The following is a 21,657-nucleotide window of genomic DNA, read 5'->3' as shown; positions in this document are numbered from 1 at the left end:
GACAGCTTGGCTCAGGATGTGCCCTGGAGGTTTGTCTCTGGTAGTGTCCAGGCAGTGTTTATATCAGGATGGGAGTTTATCTCTGGACGCGTCCGGGTGGTGTTTGGCTTGGCTCTGGCTCTGGATGCGTCCGGGCAGTGTTTGTCGACGAACATATTCGGGCGGTGTTTATGTCTGGATGGAAATTTGTCTCCTGACATGTATCTCCATATGTGTCTGGACGATGGTTATGTCCGGACAGGGTTTGTCTCCAGACGTGTCCGGATGGTATTTATCTCCTGATGTGTCGAGATGGGAGTTTGTCTCTGGATGTGTCCAAGCTGTCCGGAGACAAACACCGCTCAGGTGTTTGTCTCTGGACAGCTTGGCTCTGGACATGTCCCAGCAGTGTTTTTGTCTCTGGGTGGTATTTATAGTCTGATCAGTAGAAAATGGATTTCAGGCATTATTTTGTTTCCATATTCACTGTTATTCGATGCGGAATCATATTGATGAGACAGTATGAATTGTAATTACTGCTTCAGTGCATGTCTGCCTTCCCTTCCTCTCACCTCTCGCTGTCTTCCCTTCCCCCCTCCCCTCCCTCCTCATTCTCTCTCCCTCCTCGCTCCCCCACCCCTCCTCTCTTTTTTTCCCCTTCCTTTCCCCCTCCCTCCGCTCTCTCTTTCCCCCTCTATGTCCACTATCTTTTTCCCTCTCGATGTCCTCTCTCTTTCCCCCTCTATGTCCTTTCTTTTTCTCCCTCTATCTCCACTAGCTTTTTCCCCCTCTATGTCCTCTCTCTTTCCCCCTCCATGTCCCCTCTGTTTCCCCCTCCATCTCCTCTCTCTTTCCCCCTATCTCCTCTATGCCTGGTGTTGGCTTAATGGTTAGAGTGGTGGGTTTTGGATCCTAAGGTCCTGAGTTCAAATCCCGCTCAGCTGTTGAATTAATACCAGGTGGGGTTAACTTGGCCTGTCATCCTTCCGAGGTCAGCAAAATGAGTGCCAGCATGCTGGTGTACTGTGTCGGAGTGGTGACCCGTCCAGGATTGTACCCAATTGCCAAGGAGAATGCTTTTGCAGCACCAACACTCTGCACAGAGTATGGTCCCAATCTCCTCCTCCTCTTCCCTCTCTCTCTCTTTCCCCCTCTATCTCCTCTCTCTTTCCCCCTCTATCTCCTCTCTCTTTCCCCCTCTATCTGCTCTCTCTCTTTCCCCCTGTATCTCCACACTTTCCCCCAACCCCTCTCTATCTCTTCCCCCCCCCCAATCAAACAAAGAAGTCATGAGGTCGGCGACTGTGTTTAGACTGTGGGAACCACAGCCTGAAGTGCCCCCACCATCTTGTTTGTTCAGGACGCTGCTGAGATGAGGGCCACACCTGCAGTGTGTGAAAGATGAAACCATGGCCTTGCAGGGAATTTGATGATTGCTGTCCTGTATAAATTTGGGAATTATCCACTCAGTCCCATGCGACTTGCCATGTGCTATGGAGGGCAGGTAGAACCGTGAAATTGGATAGGTAGGCTTGAAATGGGTATTTGGGCTTCGCTGACAGCTGGAGCAAGTGACATCCACTGGGGAAGTAGTCAAGTCATGGGGGTTGTATTGGATAAGTTAAATTGGCATTAAGGTAGGCCTGTTTGTTGTTTTTTAGAAGCCATTCTCTCTTCGTCCCAGGACATCGGAGCGAGGCGACAAGAGGAAAGACCACTGTACACATTGGAGGAGACAATAGTCTCAGCTGGGAGACAAGAGGGAAGACCAATTGTACATTTTTGAATTGTTTGAAACCAAGGGGTGTTGGATTCTGTTCCAGGTTAGGGTGATTACCGGACGTGATGTCACGTTCCGTGACCTGCAGCAATGTGTATCATGACATCCATCTGCCTGTTAATGATGTCTCAGCAATAAAGCCACATTGTTGCTTATACCACGACTTGTCAACATTACAAGGGGATGGATAGTACAATAAGGAGGGATACGTAAGTTAGCTGTGGCAGGCACATCTACATTTGTATCTCTCAGAACAAGAGGCAGTTCATTCTCGTTCCCTCCTATTACCGAGTTTACTGGGCCATGATACTTGGTTAAAATCTAGCAAAAAGCTGGAAAACCACACACTTGAAGTCAGGCTGGACCCCAGTTTGCCTTTTCCTTGACTTGCGAAAACATATCTCCTGCACAAGTCCGTGGCATTTCGGAGTGGATCAAGCGAAGCACAGAAATATTTTTATGCCTCTGCAGCCAAAGGCCAGAGGCATTTTTCTTTGGGTTGTTTGTCCGACTGTCTGTCCTTTCATCGATCCGTCCATTGGTTTGTTATTGGTTTTTTGTTTCCAAGATTACTTGTCAATCGCTGAAGGGATTTCATCTGAATGTAGCACAAGTTTGCACTTTAATACAAAAATGAACTTATTAGACTTTGGGTTCAAAAGGTCAAATGTCTCTGGTCATGCGCCTTTTAATTACCTTCGCCACCAAAGGTTATGTTTTCACCCCTGTCTGTTCGTCGGTTTGTCTGTCTGTGAGCATGATATCAAAGATGGAGGGACTTGGAAGAATCTTGGTGGACAAGTTGGGTGGATGACGAGGACAAATTCATTCGATTTTAGTGAAGATCTGGATCCAGATCCAGATATGAGAATTTTTTTTACGTGATTCTTCGCCATTGAGAGATAGGGCCAAAACGACAAAAACGACTGGTAATGGGAAGAGAAAACTTCAAATTAATGGATAAGGAATGATCTGAAGAGGAGTTGAATGGCCATTGGAATCCCTGGAGGGAAAAATGAGATTGAACAGACTGAAGAAGTTATTTCCACAGATGAGAGAAAATAGGAATCAATTAGTGAAGGTGAGCAGTGAGCCTGAATTTTGGGTGTTTTACCTGAATAATTCCCAAGTTTGGAACAGCTCATTCTTTCAAGGTCTACGTGGACATAATAGACTGCTGCCTGCCCGTCTGAAGGATGAGAGATGTTACTGCAGAGGGTAGAGTCATCAACGGAATGCGAGAAAAACTTTTCCAGAAAATGAGAAAGATCGTTGATGAAAATTTGGAACAGCACTGGGTCCAAGACACTGCCTTGGGGTTCTCCAGCCTCATCAGAGAGAGAGGAGATGAGACAATCTAGTGAAGAACCACATACTGGCGGTGAGAATCAGGCAGTTGACCATCCATGAGAGGTGGTCATGCATGCCATCGGGTGAATGTTTGGACAGCAAGACAGGGTATCAGACTACGTAAAATGTTATAGATGTGTCCAGAGATGGCTCTGCTTTCTTGCCTGAAATTCAGGGCTTCCATCCATTGTTTTTGACATCGGAGACAGCAAGTACAGCTGAGACAAGGACCGAGTGATATTGATATGGTGATATGGAGATCAACTTCTTTCGAGAGAACCTGTCACCGTGTTAGCGGGAGACCTGAGTGCTATATCATGGCACACAATGTTCAATACATCACAATGGAGAAATTGACCTAAACTTCACCCACTGTCTTTCTCTCCCTTAACCTCTCTGCCTGTTCATCATTCAGACCGCTTTTGCAACCTGCTTCTTGTTGTCGAGTGAGTAAAAAGAATGGAGCTCTTAAAGTCCATCTCAGTTTTTTTGTGTCCATACATCTTTTGCATTCTCTCTGTTTAAATCCCTGCACAGTTTTTTGCATACAGAAACCTACACTCATGGAGGAGTTAAACAACAATGGGCAGCAGGTTCACATATCATCAGAGGATAGAGGATTTAAGGGGAACGAGGAGACAAAGACATTGCTTATGAGTGGATAAATGGCAGAATGGAAAGGGTTATTTGAGAGAGGATGGGGTCAGAGTGGGGTGGTGTCAGCAAAAAATATAGGAGAGTAGGGGTGGGTATAGGATAAAGCATGAGGTGATGATGGGCAGCACTCTTGAAAGAAAGGAGGGAGGGGCACTAGACAACAGACACAAGAAGACAAATTCACTAGATGAGAGAATGGAGTGGTGAAGTAATAGTTGTGGGAATTTTGTTTGTAATTGGGGAGGGTAACCAAGTTTTGGATTCTGGAAGAGCATGTGTGATATCTGGATGGATATGTGAAGGAAAGAATGGTGGAATGGAGACATGAGCAGGACAGGAAGTGAGGGGAGATAAAACTGAGAGGCCACCAACCTGACCAAGTTGGCAAGGAGACAAACTCTGAAGAAACACTTTCACATGGACATGTTCTGGAGAGCCAAGAGGAGGAGCAGGACAGGCTGGTGAGATATGATATGGCTAAATCAAACAAAGACTGATTTCCATTTTGAGAGAGGAGTGGAAAAGAGACAGACTTTGTAAGGGCAGCTTTTGCAGAAGTCGTCTGTATTCCAATGGAATGCAGTTGGAGGACTACTGACTCCCGACCAACTTCCAGCCGCCGACAACAAGAAAGTGTGAGGGTGGCACCACCTTTTGGCTACAGAGAGCAACTGCAACACTTTTAAACTCGTCATGTTTGAAACATTACAGCATGAATACCAGAATTTTACAAATCGAAGGAGGAAGTTTTGATCCTTTCTTCGAAAATTGGTTGACCATTCATGAAGTCTTTGAGATGAAGAAAGTTTATGTTTTATAGGCAGTTTTAGCACTCAGGAGATTCTTTCATTCATTTCAGTTTATTTTAGAAGCATCCTTGATGAAGACAGTCAGAAGACTGATCGATACAAGGTTACATCAGAACAGCAAGAAGAATCATGTTAATATCAAACGTAAAAGTTCCAAGATCACAAGTTAAGGTAAAACAGAATTCAAACAAACATTATACATGTTATATATTGTTACGGCTGTGGAAATTCGCAATACACCATAAAGGGTCCTTAGATCAGTTATGACGCTAAGTTTATGTGCAGATCGTTCCCCACCGTTGTTTAAAGGGATTTCGTGTGATTCACCGGGCTGCGACTCTTTGAGATAGCCGTTTTTCTTTTTCTATTGTTATTTTGAACAAACCTCCACGCAACCAACAAGCCGCGTTGAAAACCGTCGAACGAAAAAGGGAACCAAAAGAGTTCCCTTTTGGGCGCGAGGATTTTTTCCCGCCTATTTTTCCCCGCGCTTGGTGTGAAGGAAAGGGGGAGGGCAGCTCGCCGCCGATTGGTGGATGAACAGTGTGAGGCGGTCGGGGTGTGGGAACGTCCCTTTTCGGGAACCTTCTCGAAGGGAGGTGGAGCCGAAAATGGGGAGGAGCGAAGGGCGGAGCCCCGTGCTAAATAAGGCGGACCGGGCGCGAGGTCCAGGAGCTCTCTCTGTCGGGGTCGAGTGCTCCTCTCTCTTGGTGGCCAGGGTCGAGCTCACTCTCACTCTCTCTGTCTGGGCTGTCGACGTCACTCTCTCTCTCTGGTCCATGAGCTCTCTCTGTCGGGGTCGAGTGCTCCTCTCTCTTGGTGGGCAGGGTTGAGCTCGCTCTCTCTCTCTCTCTCTCTCTCTCTCTCTCTCTCTCTCTCTCTCTCTCTCTCTCTCTCTTGGTGGCCAGGGTCGAGCTCGCTTTTCTCTCTCTGGTCCATGAGCTCGCTCTGTCGGGGTCGAGTGCTCCTCTCTCTTGGTGGCCAGGGTCGAGCTCGCTCTCACTCTCTCTGTCTGGGTCGTCGATGTCTCTCTCTCTCTCTGTCGGGGTCGAGTGCTCCTCTCTCTTGGTGGGCAGGGTCGAGCTCTCTCTCTCTCTCTTGGTGGCCAGGGTCGAGCTCGCTCTCTCTGGTCCATGAGCTCTCTCTCTGGGTAGTCGACGCCGTTCTCTCTCTGGTCCTGAAGCCCCTTTTGCCCTTCAGTCTTTTGCTTGTTTGGTCATGGGTTGTGGAAGCACCAGCAGCAACGCCGGAGAGAGCTCGCTGACCACGCCAGGGGCCCGAGGTCAGGCGCGGCTACGCAAGGCCGTGGGGAGTCGACGTCGCGACCTGCCCACCGTCGCGCCACGAGGGCGCGGGTAAGACCCTTCGGTCTCACGGGACCCGTTCGGTCCTCCAGGTCCCGTGCCATAAAGCTTTACGAACCCCGTCTACCTCCTTGCCTATGGGGAGAGTTTTCCTGTTATTTTTGTATGCATGCTGTGGCGCCGTGTCCTGCCAAGTAGAAACTGTGTAAGTAACTGTGCAAGTAAATTGATCCTTGCTTATAGTCGGTCGTATTGCTTTTGTTTTCTATTTCTTGCTTGTAAAGTGCATGATTCCTTGTTTGTGTTGTGTGTGCAATATGTGCTTTAAATAAATGTCCTTGTGTGAAATGTATCCCGTTCGTCGTCTTTTTCCATTTTGAAAGTGCCATCTTGAATCGCGGAATAAATTAGTAGAGGGTTTCAAACACCCAGTAAAGAAGAATCTGAACCATCGAGTTCGGTGATAACACCGCTCCGTTATCCCTGTAGTACGGAATGAACCGCTTAAGCGGTTCGTGTCCTAAGCCGACCTGCGGCGTGGTGCAACCCCTCGGTAGGTTACCCGTGTGGGTATTTAGGTATATCGACATTCGGCGATTCATCCTATTTCGCGCGGGTAGAATGCGGACTGGGTTGTGGTGGGATTAAACCCCCACCCGTGACTGGCTCCTGGCGGTAGTTCCAGGAGGGTCACGACTGAATTGTCCGTCTGGTGAGCGACACGGTCACGATTAGAGTTACGTGGCCGATTGCACGCCAGACGGGCCAGAATTCGTAACAATATATATATATATATATATATATATATATATATATATATATATATATATATATATATATATATATATATATAAATATAAACATATATATATATATACATATACATACATATATATATATCTGCAAAACAAAATGAAGCATTTGAGTCAAAAAAGGAATTGTCGAATTTTTATACCTTTGAGTCTTACACTGAGGTAGGTGAAGATGTTGAGCATTTCTGAGTTGAATATTATGTCTCGACACAGATTGTCGGGTGAAAGGAAGAATGCCACGGTGATGCTCAGACTTTAGAAGACCAAGTTCAAAACGCAAGAGAAGCTCTTTCCTGCGTTCACTCAACAATTGTGCATCAAAATGAGTAAGTTGTTGTACGTAGGACAAAATAGATGGGAACACAATAAAGTGAAGTGCACACTTCTGGAGTCATTCAATCTCATCACTTTGAGTCCTCGTGATGCCAGAACCCCACACTGGTATCCCATACTCTAGCAAAGGGCGGATGAACACTTTGTGTATTGCGACAAAATCAAGGGCACTCGCACTGAATTTCAACAAAGTATAAAGAACGTAGTGTTGTCTGGACCTGACTATTCCACTTCAGATCTGATTGGATTATAACACCAAGGAGAGTGAACGATTGAACTCTTTGCCGAGGAATGTTATCAATGACAATGTTTAATTAGGGTGGCCCTTTCTGAAGGAAAGATATTTGCATGATCTGTCTTCGGCTTAATGTCATTAAGCCAACACCAATCACCAAGTGCATCAACATGGGCTTGCATCGAACTTTGTTGAGTTCCATGCAACACTTCGACCATGCTCAAGTCGTCCACATATTTCCAACGGTATCCTGTTGTTTCAGCTGCATCATTCACCAAAACAAGGAACAAAATTGGTCCGAGTTTCGTCCCGTGTGGAACTCAAGAGAGACTCAAGGGGTTCGATGTCTGCTCTTGATAATGAACCACTTGGGAGCGATCGGAAAGGAAACTACACACTGCAGCTATAATGGAAGCATCAACCCCAAGCTGAATGAACTTTTCAATTACCCTTGAATGGTTGACGAGGTCGAACGCCTTAGTAAAGTCGACAGTGCCGGTGTTTGCGTAATGCCCTCGTTGGTCAAGATTTCGATGTAAAACACCTAACATGTGGACTAAATAGTGGTTCATGGAGCTTCCTTTCATGTTTCCATACTGTGCAGGATCAATGTGAGGTTTGAAATGGACCATCAACCAGTCAGCAAGAAAACTTTCAAACACCCAAGCCCAAACAAAAGTAATTGGGATCGTGTAAAGCTGTTCAAATCAAGTAATCCGAGGAGTCCTAGGAATTGCACATACTGAGGCACACTTCCATTTAGCAGGGAAGTAACCATTCTACAAGCACTTGTTAAATATCTTTGTAACAGTGCCTGAGATTTCCAGTGCAAACTCTTTAAGAAGACGAGTAGGTACATCATTGGGATGAGGTTCCTTGGACGTGTTGAGACGTCCAAGACCAATATATACCTCATGATAATGGGTTGTCGGTGGAGGCGCAGACGCTGGAAGATACGCCGTAAGAGTAGCTGGGTCGAGCGGAGGTAACTTAGTACAGATGCGTGAAAAATGCATGTTAAAATCATTGGCGAGTTGACGAGGAGATTGATTCGCAAAAGCAAAATTTTAGGATTGCTTCTCCATTCTGATCAATAATCTGATCTGTCTGTGCCATTTTCCAGGCTCTGATCTTTTAAGGTGTTTAACTTTGTTCTGAAAGTAACCTGACAGCTTTTTTGATGTTACACTGGACTGTGTTCCTTAGTTGATGGTATCGATCAAAATCGCCACAATCGCCCTTTGCTTTATTCAACGACAGAGATTGTCATTGAACCATGGTTTGTCCTGAGGTTTCTGCTTAATCATTATCACCTGAAAGCATTGTTTGCATTGCATCATAAGGGTATCTAAAATTTCTACCATTTCATCAGGATAGCCTTGCACCTCTGAATTTGCTGAACATTCCAAGCACACAAATGACCGAACACTTTCACTGCACTCTCAGCTAAATCCATATGTCATTGCAAAAGGCTTTTGTTTCACCGCCGTAACCAAGAAGGACAGATGCCTTTGGCCAATTATATCATCACCTGAAGTGCCCGGAAAGCACCTGTGATTTCAGCCAGTTTTTGAATGAGGCCTTAATTTATTAATTTGTCCAGCTCTGTGTTTATGCTTCTTGCTGTTAGTTGTTGCTGTTAGTCCCTAGTTATAGTGCAGTGTGTTGTCCTTGTCCCTCATCGCACAAAATGGTGGTGATTGTTTTATGTATAGAAAATCCCTCGACTCCCTTGCATATGGGTGATCCTGCATGTGAACCACACTCACAGGTGGTTCAGTGTGCCCTGATGACTCCCTCGTATCCGAGACAAGCTCCAAAGTGAGCACAATGTCACAGGCTGACCTGACAGCTAATTCCTTTTCAGAGAAGAGCCTTTTGTAATATATTTCATCATGGGAACCTATTCCTATTGGGGAGTGGTCCAATTGTATGACCATGCAATCTGACCCTTCGGGGTGAGGATGTATATGTTTGATTGACCATGTACCTCGATCCGGCTGAGGTGCATGTGCCTGCTCATGGGACAGTCTTGTTGGATGGACTGTGTATCTTGGACATGGGATCAAGGTGCGTGTTCCAAGCTGTTTAAATATTTCGATTATTTGACCTTTTTTCTATTAAGAAAAAGGTACAGCTGTAAGGTATGGAGACCAACTCATATTGAGGAGTGGTCCAGTTAAATGACTATGCATGCTGACCCTTTGGGGATAGGATGTATGTGTTGTATTTATATATACATTTTTTTGTATACCTTGTCGAGGCTCATATGAGAGCTAACACACAACTCACAGCAAGGGGGCATGAGACAAGAGGGGCGGGAGTGGAAGGGACAAAACAGTGGGGAACAGACACATTAGGTGAACTGTGGAAGGGAGAGGGATGGTGATGGGACGGGGAACATGGCGAAGAGAAGATGGACATTACAGGGACTTTCAGGAAGGAAAGCAGGGGAGTTGAAGGAAGTGGGCTTGGGTGGATTATCGGGGGAAGAAAAGATCGAGGATTTCGATGGGGGAAGATAAGAGGTGGTGGTGAACAGCTGTTTTGAAAGCCTGGAGGGAAGAATGGGAAAGAATAGAGTGAGGAAGTTTATTCCAAAGGTGGGGAAAAAGAGGAATGAAAGAGTGAAGATGAGCAGTGATTCGTGATTTTGGTAGTTTTACCAGAAGGGGGTTGTTGGTGGACCTTGAGCGCCCTGTGGAAATGTGGTGGGGACAAATTGCAGAGAGAGCAGGGGGGGGGGGGCAAGGCTGGAGAGGAGTCGGTAGAAGACAGAAAGACCACCGACCAACCTGCGGTGATTGAGTGAGAGGCCCAAAGACTCAGCTTCATTGCGGGAGATGCCGATGATCTTAAATGCCCTGGTTTCGACAGTGTGAAGCCGGGAAAGGTGGGAGGCAGGAGCACCAGCCCAGAGGGGAGAACAGTACTCCATCAGGCTGTGGACAAAAGCTTTGTAAGTGGTCAGGAGCTCAAGAGGGCCGAGGAAGGACTTTGCACGACGGAGGATTCCCAGTCGGCGACTGGCTTTTGAGGCGAGGTTGGAAATGTGACTTTCCCAGGAAAGGTCATGGCAGATAGTGAGACCCAGAAGCTTGAAAGAAAAGACTTCTTCCAGAGGATTGTTGAGAAAGTGGATGGGGGGGGGGGTTTCTAAAGGGTCCTTTCGAAGAGACATCATGAGAGTGTGAGATTTGTCTGGATTGAAAGACAAGTTCCACGTGTTGGACCAGTTTGTGATTTTATCCAGATCTGCAGTGAGCGAAGAAGCTGCTGCTTGCCGGTCTGAGGGATGACAGATGGTACGGCAGAGGGTGGAGTCGTCGGCAAAGAGAAATAGAGGATTTTCCAGAGAGTCCGAGAGATCATTGATGAAAACCAGAAAAAGAACAGGGCGCAGAACGCTACCTTGAGGAACTCCAGCCTGCACAGGAAGAGGGGATGAAAGAACTCCATTTAGGGCCACACGTTGACTGCGACAGGAGAGGAAGTGTTGTATTGACCACTAGCAAATACAACCCTTTGCTTCGCTGAAGGGGGCGATGGGGGAGAGGAGGGAGGGTGAGGAAAGAGGGAGGGGAGAAGAGGAGGAGAGTGGGAGGAGAGGATGGGAGATAGAGGACGGAGGGAGAGGAGAGGATAGGATGGAGGGAGGAGAGAGGGGAAGCGAGGAAGGGGGAAAGAGTGAGGAAAGGAGGGGGGGTGGGGAGAGCAATGCCTTACCAAACGTTGTTATACATTACAGGAGGGAGGGGTGTGAGAAGGGGTTGAGAGAGAGACAGACAGACAGACAAAGAGAGGGAGAGGGGGGAGGAAGAAAAAATAAAAGAAAGGTGAGGGGTAGAGGTGGTGTTAGCAAAGAGAATGACATGTTATGATTAATGACTGAACACACACACAAATGTATAAAAAACTCGTGTCAGAACAGCTGTACACACAACGACACAATAGAGTTTGTAAAGTAATCCACTAGCACATCTGCAAAAGTTTTGATACCTCAGTTCCAGAAAATTTGTGGGAACATGAATCAAAAGCAGTCACTGAAAACGTGGAAGTACCGCTCACACACGACCATTTGATCCTGTCGGGCGTGAACATCTAAAACAAAGCATTGCAAAAAAGGCTGCCTTTTGTTGTGAAAAAAGGGCTGCCTTCATAATGCAAGGACCAACAATCCCCAAATAAGTATTGATGGATGTTCCTTCTCCAGGGTAGACTGGTGCATAAAATTGAGAATTATTGAGGGATATTCCAAATATATTTCTCTTCCCAGTGTTGGCTGCAGTATAATCCTACTGGGGAAATAGGGGCTGCAGCTCTGCTAAGCTCATGCCTTTGAGTTCCTATATGCTCGGAGTAGTGACAACTTGCAATTAGAAGCCACTTTGTACTCATCGAGCATGACGCACCGACCCTGTGGTCCATGTGGTCCACAATTGTAGAACATATTCACTTCATGTATACTCACATATATGCCCCCATGAGAGTCCCCACCTCCCCCCTCCAGGGGGGGGGGTGGATGTTCTCATGATGCCCGTCTGGCAATGGCTCTCAAGAAACCCCATGTGTGACACATTAAAAGTACCTATTTTTCAAGCGAAATTCATTGGTACATTTATCAGTGACCTCAAACATGACCTTCACAATCTTCTCATATGGAAGATTGTGAAGGTCATGTTCGAGGACACTGTGATCCATGCACCGATGAATTTCTGTTGAAAAATACATATTATTTAATGTGTCATACATAGAGTTTCTTGAGAGCTCTTGCCGGACTGGGGATCATGATAAACATCCCACCCCCTTGGGGGAGTGGTGGGGGGGGGGAATTCTCAGTGGACATCGATATTCTAGTGGATGAGAATTGGCACACATAGCTAAATCTGTTCCTCAGACCCAAAACTAGTAGAAAATGCCCAAATATTGCTTTTCACAGAGTGTCAGAAACTTCAGGTTTTTGACCCCACTACTTAGGTCAGTACTTGGTAGAAGCACCTTTTGTGGCAATGACTGCAATGAGTCTTTTGGGGTAGATCTCTACCAGCTTTACAGTGAGATTGGTGAAATCTTTGCCCAATCTTCACGTGAAAATTTCTCTAGTTCTGCCAAGTTTGATGGGGATCGTCGATGGACTACAATCTTCAAGTCTCACCATAAATGGACAATGGGGTTCAAGTCAGCACTTTGACTGGGCCACTCAAGAACATTTATTTTCTTCTTATTCAATCACTCCAGTTTGGCTTTAGCTTTGTGCTTCGGATCATTGTCCTGCTGAAACGTGAATCTCTTACCCAGTTTCAGATTCATGGCCGACTCAAGCAGGTTTTCATCAAGGATTCTCCTGTAGTTTGCATTGTCCATTGTTCCTTCTATCATGACAAGCCTGCCAGTCCCTGCTGATGAAAAGCAGCCCCATAACATGATGCCGCGACGACCATGTTTGTTGACTGGGTGATGTGCAGTGTTAATCTTGTACCAGATGTAAGAAGGTGTGTGTGTGTGTGTGTGTGTGTGTGTGTGTGTGTGTGTGTGTGTGTGTGTGTGTGTGTGTGTGTGTGTGTGTGTGTGTGTGTGTATTCTGGCACATTAGCTTGAGGTATACACACTCGTCTCTGAGCTATCTATACAGCGTTTGAATCACCGTCCAGCTATAAACTGTCATCCTGGTGTCTTGCAGGCAAGTTGAGTTATCAATGTGTGTGCTGTCCCTCGGATGGACGTGAAACCTGGATATCTGCCAGCATTGGTTCGTGGACATGAAAGATCCCACATTGTCCTTCGCGAAAGAGAGGCAAGTCACGACCAGTGTACGTGCGTGTGCGCGCACACACACACACACACACACACACACACACACACACACACACACACACACACACACACACACACACACACACACACACACACACACACACACACACACACACACACACACACACACACACACACACACACACCCTCTCAATTAATACATATTACAATATTTGTGTTTTCCCATTTAATTGCCCTTTACAGATAATTTACAACACGATTCTAAAACGTCTACATTATTGTATCATTAATGTAAATAGAAAACGATTTGTGTGAAGATGGCGCCATTCATGTTCAGCACCCATGACCGGACCATGTCCATCATGTTTTTTTCCCATCCGTTTCAGGAAATCGATAACCATCGGTACCAGTGTGTGCTGGAGAGGAATGTTACCGGCCAAGGTGGCCTCTGGTAAAGGCGTCGTGAGACCTTCACGCGACGCTGAGATGAAATGAGAGATTGCAGCATTCTAGAATAGATTGGGACAGTTGCTGACGCCAACAAAAATGGAATGAATGAGATAAAGGCTTTCAGTCTGAGACCGGCTCCACGGGTGGATTTTGGCCCATGCTCCAGCGGACCATTTTTGGCCACGTTCATATCTCATTCTGCGCGAGGTAAGAGTTAGACGATTGCAGCTGAAGTTGTCCACCTGAGAAGTCTTGCTAACTGGGCGATTCATCTTCTTGGTTATACGTCACCAATGCTTATGTTTGATTCATCCGCTTTCACCTTTTATATCTACCTTCCATCTACCTATAGTCAGGTGAATTGTTTCGTTTGGTCTGTTGAATGCAAATGTGGAAAAGAGCATTCAAATCAAAACGGTGAATGTATTTCCATGAAATTTAAATGACTGTTTCACTTGAAATCCCATTCAATCTCCCAGTTATTCCCGATTGTTGCTTGGCCCAATCAATCAATCAAAGGGGATCCTACTTACTTTGGGATAATTCCAATATGTAACGAATTCCTCATTTGACCCTGACCATTGCAGTCACATGGCATAGTCATGCCTGCATGCTATTTTGGTTCTAACGTTCTCCGCAAAGTAACCCGGGGGGACATCTTCACACACACACACACACAGCTCTCCTGTCCACAAAAAGGGGATTCCAATTGAGTGAACATACTTGTGATTTAATGCGGCACCGAATGTCTTCACTAAGGTACATTGTTCCTTTTACTTCATGACAAGACTGTGCTGGCCGTACTTTGGATGCTCTGCTAATTCTGTTGTGGACGTTACTCTTGCTCTGCTCTATGTGTTTTTTTGTTTTTTTCCCCTGAATCTTGTTCACTGTACGGGAACAAAAGGTGTGCTGTCGTTGAGTCAAAGCACAATTGCATGGTGGAACTCTTTAGATTCCATGTTGCTGCCACCATTCCAGAGTGGGGTGGATGCATATTTAACTCGAAGGACACTCGGCAGAGCGCATACCTCCTCAATGCAATGCTTGACCCACGAGAACATACAACACAACAAGCATTGTAAGGCCATTTTCCCTGCTAAAGCGGGGGTTAGCCTTGCGGGCCCCATGGAAATCTACTCCACTTTACGCTATTTTCTGCATCTCCCCCTTCTTAATCCCCTTGCCCATATTTCTTCTTCCACCACCTTTAGCCCAGTTTTTCTCGGTCTTCCCCGTCCTTTACTTCCGACTACACTCATTTCTAACACTCCTCTCACCCAGTCACTTTCATCCTTCCTCAACACATGACCCAACCATCTCAACCTGTTTCTCTTCACAACATCCATCACAGACTCTTCCCATCATCTTCCGTCTCTCTCTCTCTCTCTCTCTCTCTCTCTCTCTCTCTCTCTCTCTCTCTCTCTCTCTCTCTCTCTCTCTCTCTCTCTCTCTCTCTCTCTCTCTCTCTCTCTCTCTCTCTCTCTCTCTCTCTCTCTCTCTCTCTCTCTCTCTCTCTCTCTCTCTCTCTCTCTCTCTCTCTCTCTCTCTCTCTCTCTCTCTCTCTCTCTCTCTCTCTCTCTCTCTCTCTCTCTCTCTCTCTCTCTCTCTCTCTCTCTCTCTCTCTCTCTCTCTCTCTCTCTCTCTCTCTCTCTCTCTCTCTCTCTCTCTCTCTCTCTCTCTCCGCACATCCACCGAAACATTCCCATTTCCACCCTCTCCAGCCTTTGTTAATGCTCTATGTTCAGTACCCATGTCTCACTCCCATAAATCATCGTACTCCTCACACATGTAGCATATACCTTTCCCTTCAGCTTCAACAACACTCCCCTCTACGTCAGCACGCCACTCAGTTTCCGAAACTTCTTCCATGCACATCTCACTCGAGCAACCGTCGAAGAGTCTGATCCACCTTCTCCATTCAGCATGTCTCCTAGGTAGCAAAATATTTTCACACCTTCCAGCTTCATGCCATCTCCAATGTCCAACTCAACAATTCCTTCATCTGCAGCTCCCTCTATGCACACCTTACACTTGAATGTAGCTGCCACACTGGTTAATGACCCTCTCACCCCACTACATTTTCGATGAACCCATTCAGCACACATTGTACACTGAATGGAGTTCACTCCGACACCCTTCCTGCACACAGCACACGGCCACTTCCCAGTCCTTCCCACCTCACCATATGCTTTTGGCCATGTTTTGGCCACTTGCCATCAGCTTCATCTTTCCGATATTCACCTTCAAACCTTTTGCCTCCAAACATTGCTTCCACTTGTTCATCTTCTCCTTCAGTCCATCCATACTCTCTGCAATCAACACCAGATCATCTGCATACAGCAGCTCCCACGGTAAACCCTCCTTTACCCTCAGGGCCAGCACCTCCATCACAACTACAACAAAGTCTTCGATATCCCTCGCCATACTAAATGAGGATTAACAAACTTATATTCCCAAAGTGTGTGCAATATGTATGTGAAGTTTCCACTTGATCTGACCAGCCGTTTTGGAGATGTTTGAATGTTTTAGGGTAAATTCAATATGGCTGCCAAACCATGTGACCTATCAATTAGAAATTAACAAACTTCTGCAAGGATGTCTTGGGGAAAGTGTATGTGAAATTTTGCTTCAATCTGTCCAGCCGTTCTGGAGAAGAAGATTTTTTAAATTTATTAATTTTCCATCCAAGGTGGCTGACGACCCATGTGACCTATGACATCATAAATTTACATTCTGCCTCCAATACTCCAGTGGAATACGTGTGTGAAGTTTCGTGTTGTACGGATGAGGTGTGTTTTTCTATCCAAGATGGCCACCAAACCATGTGACTTGTGACGTCATAATTTTTACTCTGTATGCAGAAATGATGGAAGATGATACTTGAAAATTTTCGCATCATTAGGTTATGTGATTCCAGAGAAAACTTTATTTAATATTTTTCTTCAATCCAACATGGCTGCCAAACCATGTGACCTATCAATTAGAAAATATCAAAAGGCATCAGTTCACCACTTGCTTCATATGTGTACCAAATTTCATAAATATATATTGAGGGGATTTGTAGTTAAGCTCTGGAAACGAAATGTGACGGACGGACGGAACCCATTTCTATATCCCCCACCAACTTCGTTGGTTGGCAGGCGATATATAGAAGTGGACTTAGTACCGACCCCTGGTGCACTCCCACCTTCACCTCAAACTCACCACTGTTCCCATCCTTCGTCCTTACAGCTGTACGCACTCTCTCGTACATTGCCATCACTACTCTGATCAACCATTCCTCCACTCCTAACTTCCTCAATGCCCATGCCATTACTTCGCGTGGAACCCGATCAAATGCTTTCTCCAGATCAACAAACCCAAAAAAACAACTTCTTCCTCTTCTCCATGTACTTCTCCTGCAACTGCCTTCCAATAAAAATTGCATCTGTCGTTCCTCTTCCTGGCATAAATATAAACTGCATTTCGTCAATCCTTACCTTCTTCCTTATCCTCTTCTCCAACATCCTTTCCAATACCTTCATTCCATGCTCCAATAACTTTATTGCTCTATAGGAGCCACAGTCCAGAGGGTCACCTTTCCCCTTGTACAGAGGGACGAGGGTACTCAGTTCCCAATCCATTGGAATGCGGCCTTCTTTCACCACCAGATTACAGATCTCTGTCATTCTCTTCACACCCCAACTTCCCGCTGCCTTCAACATATCTCCCACAACTCCCGTCGGCCCTCATGCTTTTCTACTCTTCATTGCTCTTATAGCTTCCCCGACTTCCTTCTCAGTTATCTTCTCTGCTGGTCCTAAAACTGGGTTATTCTCGATGTTTCTATCCTATTCATTTTCTACATTCAACAGCCTTTCCATACATCTCTTCCATCTTCCTTTAATTCCATCTGAGTCCGCAACAATTTGTCCCACTTCATCCTTCAAGCAACTCACCCCCGTCACATCAAACCTCTCTCTCTCTCTCGCTATCTGCTTTGCAATCCTGAATACCGCTCTCTTACCCTCCTCCGAATCCAAGCGTTCTCCGAACATTTTCCTATGGGCCTCCTGCGCCTTTGCAACCTCTTTCTTTGCAGCCTTCTTGGCTTCCTTATAACTTTCATGTGCTGCCTCTTCTTCCACCGTACCCTTCACCTTTTGCCATTCCTTGAACTTCTTCCTCTTCTCTTCAATCGTCTTTCCAACTTCATCATCCCACCACCATGTTTCCGAGTGCCTCGGTGGTCCTTTTGTCCATCCACATACCTCACCGACGGCTCCCAATAGACTATCTTTCATTGACATCCAACCACTTTCAAGCTCAACCACATTATCCTCTACCATACTCAGCCTCTCTCTTAATGCTTCCTTCACTGTCGCCTCTTTCAACCTCCACACCTTCATCCTCGGTTGGGACTTCACCCGCTGAATTCTCCTCACACCTTTCACCCTTATATCGCAGACAACCAGGTGATGCTGTGAAACAGTCTCCTCCCCTGGGATCACCTTTGTGTCCCGGAGGTTTCCCCTATCTCGCCGACGCACCATCAGGTAGTCAATGGTTGTCGTTGACCCACTTGACGTGTATGTAATAAGCTTATTATCCGCTTTCTGGAATTGAGTATTACAGATCAACAAATCAGCTCCATCAGCAAGCTCCAAGATCCTTTCACCTTCTCCATTTCTCACACCATATCCATAACCCCCATGGACTCCCTCAAAACCGTCTGGACTCCTTCCCACATGTCCATTCAAGTCTCCTCCAACCACAACAACTTCCTCATCTTTCACATTCTCCATCAACTTCTCCATCGCACACCAGAACATGTTCTTCTCTTCATCGCTTCGACCGACCTGCGGGGCATATCCCGAGATGACGTTCACCAAGAGCTTTCCGATCACGATTCTCACCATCATCAACCTTTCACTCACTCTAGTCACACTCACTACACTGTCTACAAACTCCTCAGAAAACATTACACCAACACCATGCTCGCCTTCCGGGCACCCTTGCCACATAAACTTGTACTTCTGCCCCTGCCTTCCCTTCACCATTCTCACACCACTTCCCTTCCACCGTGTCTCCTGCACACAACATATGTCCACTCTTCTTCTGACCAATGTTTCAACCACTTCTCCAGATCTCCCTGTCATTGTCCCTACATTCCATGTACCAAACCTCAGAAACCGATCTCCACGTGGGGCATCAGACGATTGGTCATCATAAATGGAAAAATTTCCTCCCTTGCTTCGATCGGGTTCCCCACCTTGAGTTTTAACGAGAGGGGGTGAGGACCCCCACGGGGTACTTCGGGCTGTACCCTGCCCATCAGTTGTACTCCTCATGGTTTCCTTTAGAGGCGATGTTTTTATGGCCGGATGCCCTTCCTGACGCCAATCCTTTTAGTCGCCTCTTATGACACGCAGGTATACGGTGTACCTATTCTAACTGGGACACACACCGGGCACCCACGAGAACATATCACGCCCAATACATTTTTGAAATATCATGCTATATTTCGTTTTTCAACCGATCTCTCAATGGTGAAGAATCACTTTAAAAATGATTAGATCTGGATCCGGATTCGGATCTTCACCAAAATTAAATACCTTCTTCCTTATCTCACACCCAAGGTGTCCAGCAAGTTTCATCTGAATCCGTCCAAAACTTTTTGAGATATCGTGCTATGTATTGTTTTTTTTTGCCCGATCTCTCAATGGTGACGAATCACTTTAAATATTCTAGTAGTTGGATCCGGATCCGGATCTTCACCAAAATCGAATCAGTTCGTCCTTGTCACACACCCAACCTGTCCACAAAATTTCATTCGGATCCGTCCACAACTTTTTAACATATCCTGCACACAAACAGACAGAAAGAGGTGAAAACATAACCTCCATCACCTTCGGTGGCCGAAGTTAAAAAAATCCACTAAAACCATGTGAAGATAGTCAGAGATTTCTGAGTGGTGGATGTGTGGTTTGGGTTTGTGCTTGGGTTTGGGTTTGGGTTAGGGTTAGGGTTAGGGTTATGGTTTGGATTTGGGTTTGGGTTCGTGTTAGGGTTTGGGCTAATATTTCCTCGTTAATCTCATCAAATGTCATGCAATTTTCAGATGAATTCATAAATGGCAGCGATTCTAAAGATTGGTATGAGAAACTCAAAAGTATTCCCCCCCCCCTCACCCACAGGTACATAATTGGGTGGGTGGTGGGGGGGGGGGAATCTGACATTGGCTGGAAACTAAATTGAGAAAGGAACAGACGTGTGTGCCAAGTCTTATCGGTGTAGGAACAGACTCTTTTTGTTGGGGAAAAAGCTTTTTGCTCTCACTCATCGTTCTGCCATTGCGGTCGGGAAAAGATCATTCACAATCAAGCTGGTCACGAGTGAAGCAAACACTGCAGTAACTCCTGCTTCAGATGGAGTTGTGGGCGCCTTGCTTTTATCCAGGAATGAATGCTATTTTCGATGACGAGGTTCTCAAGATTACTTGTAGCATAACTTTTTGTGCCAAGAAGCCGAGAGGTGCATATTCAAAAATGACTCTCAATCGACAGACTTGCCTTGACAGGCTGGGTAATTTTCAGCAATAGAAATCATGATTGACTAAAAGTGAAAAATAATTCCTGCTCCACCACCTATCAGCAACGCACCCGAAAGATGCTCATATCTTCGCAGTGGAGATCAGTGAATGGGTGGTCCTGGCTCGAAGCCATTGTTCGGTCAAGGAGCTGGGAAGCGAGACATGAACCTTCCATCTATCTCTGGCTGGCTCGCCCAGTTGGGACTGGATGGATACAGCTCGGTCTTGGAAGAGCAATACGATGGGCTTGAGGTGAGTAACTGTGGGAGATTCGGGCCATGGGTACCAATATTATTCCTTGCTATCTCAATCATTACCTGTATCATCATTATAGTGCTTTTATTTGCAATTTCTATGATAACACTCAACATCATTGTTGAGGATAATTTTCAAACCATTTTCCGTTTCACATCAACTTCGTCAACATTTAGTAGCTGCGGAATGTGCTTTGCAGTAGGACGACTTACAATTTGTTGGATTCCTCTCTGCTCTTTATCTATAATTTCAGCAGTGTGTGTGTGTGTGTGTGTGTGTGTGTGTGTGTGTGTGTGTGTGTGTGTGTGTGTGTGTGTGTGTGTGTGTGTGTGTGTGTGTGTGTGTGTGTGTGTGTGTGTGTGTGTGTGTGTGTGTGTGTGTGTGTGTGCGTGCGCGCGCGCTGTTTCTCGACAACCACTGGTCCGATCTAATTGAAACTTGCCAGGTATATTGCTGGGGACCTGAGGATGTGCATTTTCAAGGTTTGATATTAATCGGACAAGTGCTTCCCAAGTTGTGGCCATTTATTTACCAACCAATGACATGACACGTTGCTGCGTAGGCCGGTGCGCGGCCGGCCGACGATGACGTCACGGGCCGTGCCGGTTACATGGCAGCGAATGTCTTGGCAAGCAAAGACAGGGAGGTAAACTTGATTTTAATTAACTCTGTGTGTGGAAGTGTGGTTGGCGCGAGAGCGAAGGAACGACCTGTGTGGTTGTCGTTTCTGGCTCACGGTTTGAATTTTTTTTTTTTTTTTTGCACGTACGGCCATGCACCTACGGGCATGTATTAGTCTATCTATAATTCCAGCAATGTGTGAGTGTGTCTGTGACCGATGTTTCTTGCCAACCACTGGTCCAATCTAATTGAAACTTGCCAGGTATATTACTGGGGACCTGAGGATGTGCCTTTTCAAGGTTTGATATTAATCGGACAAGTGCTTCCCAAGTTATGGGCATTTATTTACCAACCAATGACAGGACACGTTGCTGCGGCCATTTATTTACCAAACCAATGACATGACACGTTGCTGCGTCGGCCGGTGGGCGGCCTGCCGACGATGACGTCACGGGCCGTGCCGGTTACGATGGGGAAAGGACGCCTTCGTTCCCGTGGCGTAGGAGTGGCAATGGTCAATGGCAGCGAATGTCATGGCAACCAAAGACAGGGAGGTAAACTTGATTTTAATTTTGATTTTAATTAACTCTGTGTGTGTAAGTATCACAGCAGTTGTTCCTTCAATGAAAGCGATAATTCGTGGAATGCATGTGAACATCCCGTACGGGCACGCACTACTTCCGGATAGTGATGACTTACTGCATTCGAATAATTTCTCGATTT

At 46.0% G+C, this 21,657-nt stretch overlaps 1 protein-coding gene and 1 long non-coding RNA gene across 4 annotated transcripts in view; both read left to right on the top strand.

Annotated features, from left to right (window-relative positions):
* Positions 1 to 2,406, top strand: part of LOC147026313 (uncharacterized) — a 31,821-nt gene extending 29,415 nt beyond the window's left edge. Inside the window, exon 5 of the long non-coding RNA XR_015058281.1 lies at positions 1,641 to 2,406. This is a non-coding gene — a long non-coding RNA (uncharacterized LOC147026313). The remainder of the gene's footprint in view (positions 1 to 1,640) is intronic.
* Positions 2,407 to 13,444: 11,038 nt separating this feature from the next.
* LOC147026311 (breast cancer anti-estrogen resistance protein 3 homolog) overlaps positions 13,445 to 21,657 on the top strand; it is a 212,911-nt gene continuing 204,698 nt past the window's right edge. Inside the window, exons 1-2 of one of the 3 annotated variants that reach the window (XM_085881597.1) lie at positions 13,445 to 13,691; positions 20,154 to 20,310. In XM_085881597.1, the coding sequence (XP_085737723.1) occupies positions 20,167 to 20,310 (144 nt within the window). In that variant the 5' untranslated portion in view covers positions 13,445 to 13,691; positions 20,154 to 20,166. Of the gene's footprint in view, positions 13,692 to 20,153; positions 20,311 to 21,296; positions 21,489 to 21,657 lie in introns of those variants that run through there. The other 2 variants (XM_085881598.1, XM_085881599.1) reach the window with 2 other exon arrangements.

This window comes from Eptatretus burgeri, chromosome 5 (genome assembly GCF_056783735.1).
Source record: "Eptatretus burgeri isolate ZD-2024b chromosome 5, Ebu_testis_v1, whole genome shotgun sequence".
NCBI lineage: Eukaryota > Metazoa > Chordata > Myxini > Myxiniformes > Myxinidae > Eptatretus > Eptatretus burgeri.
Note: the sequence above shows the minus strand (reverse complement) of the source record. Positions and strands in the feature narration are given on the sequence as shown.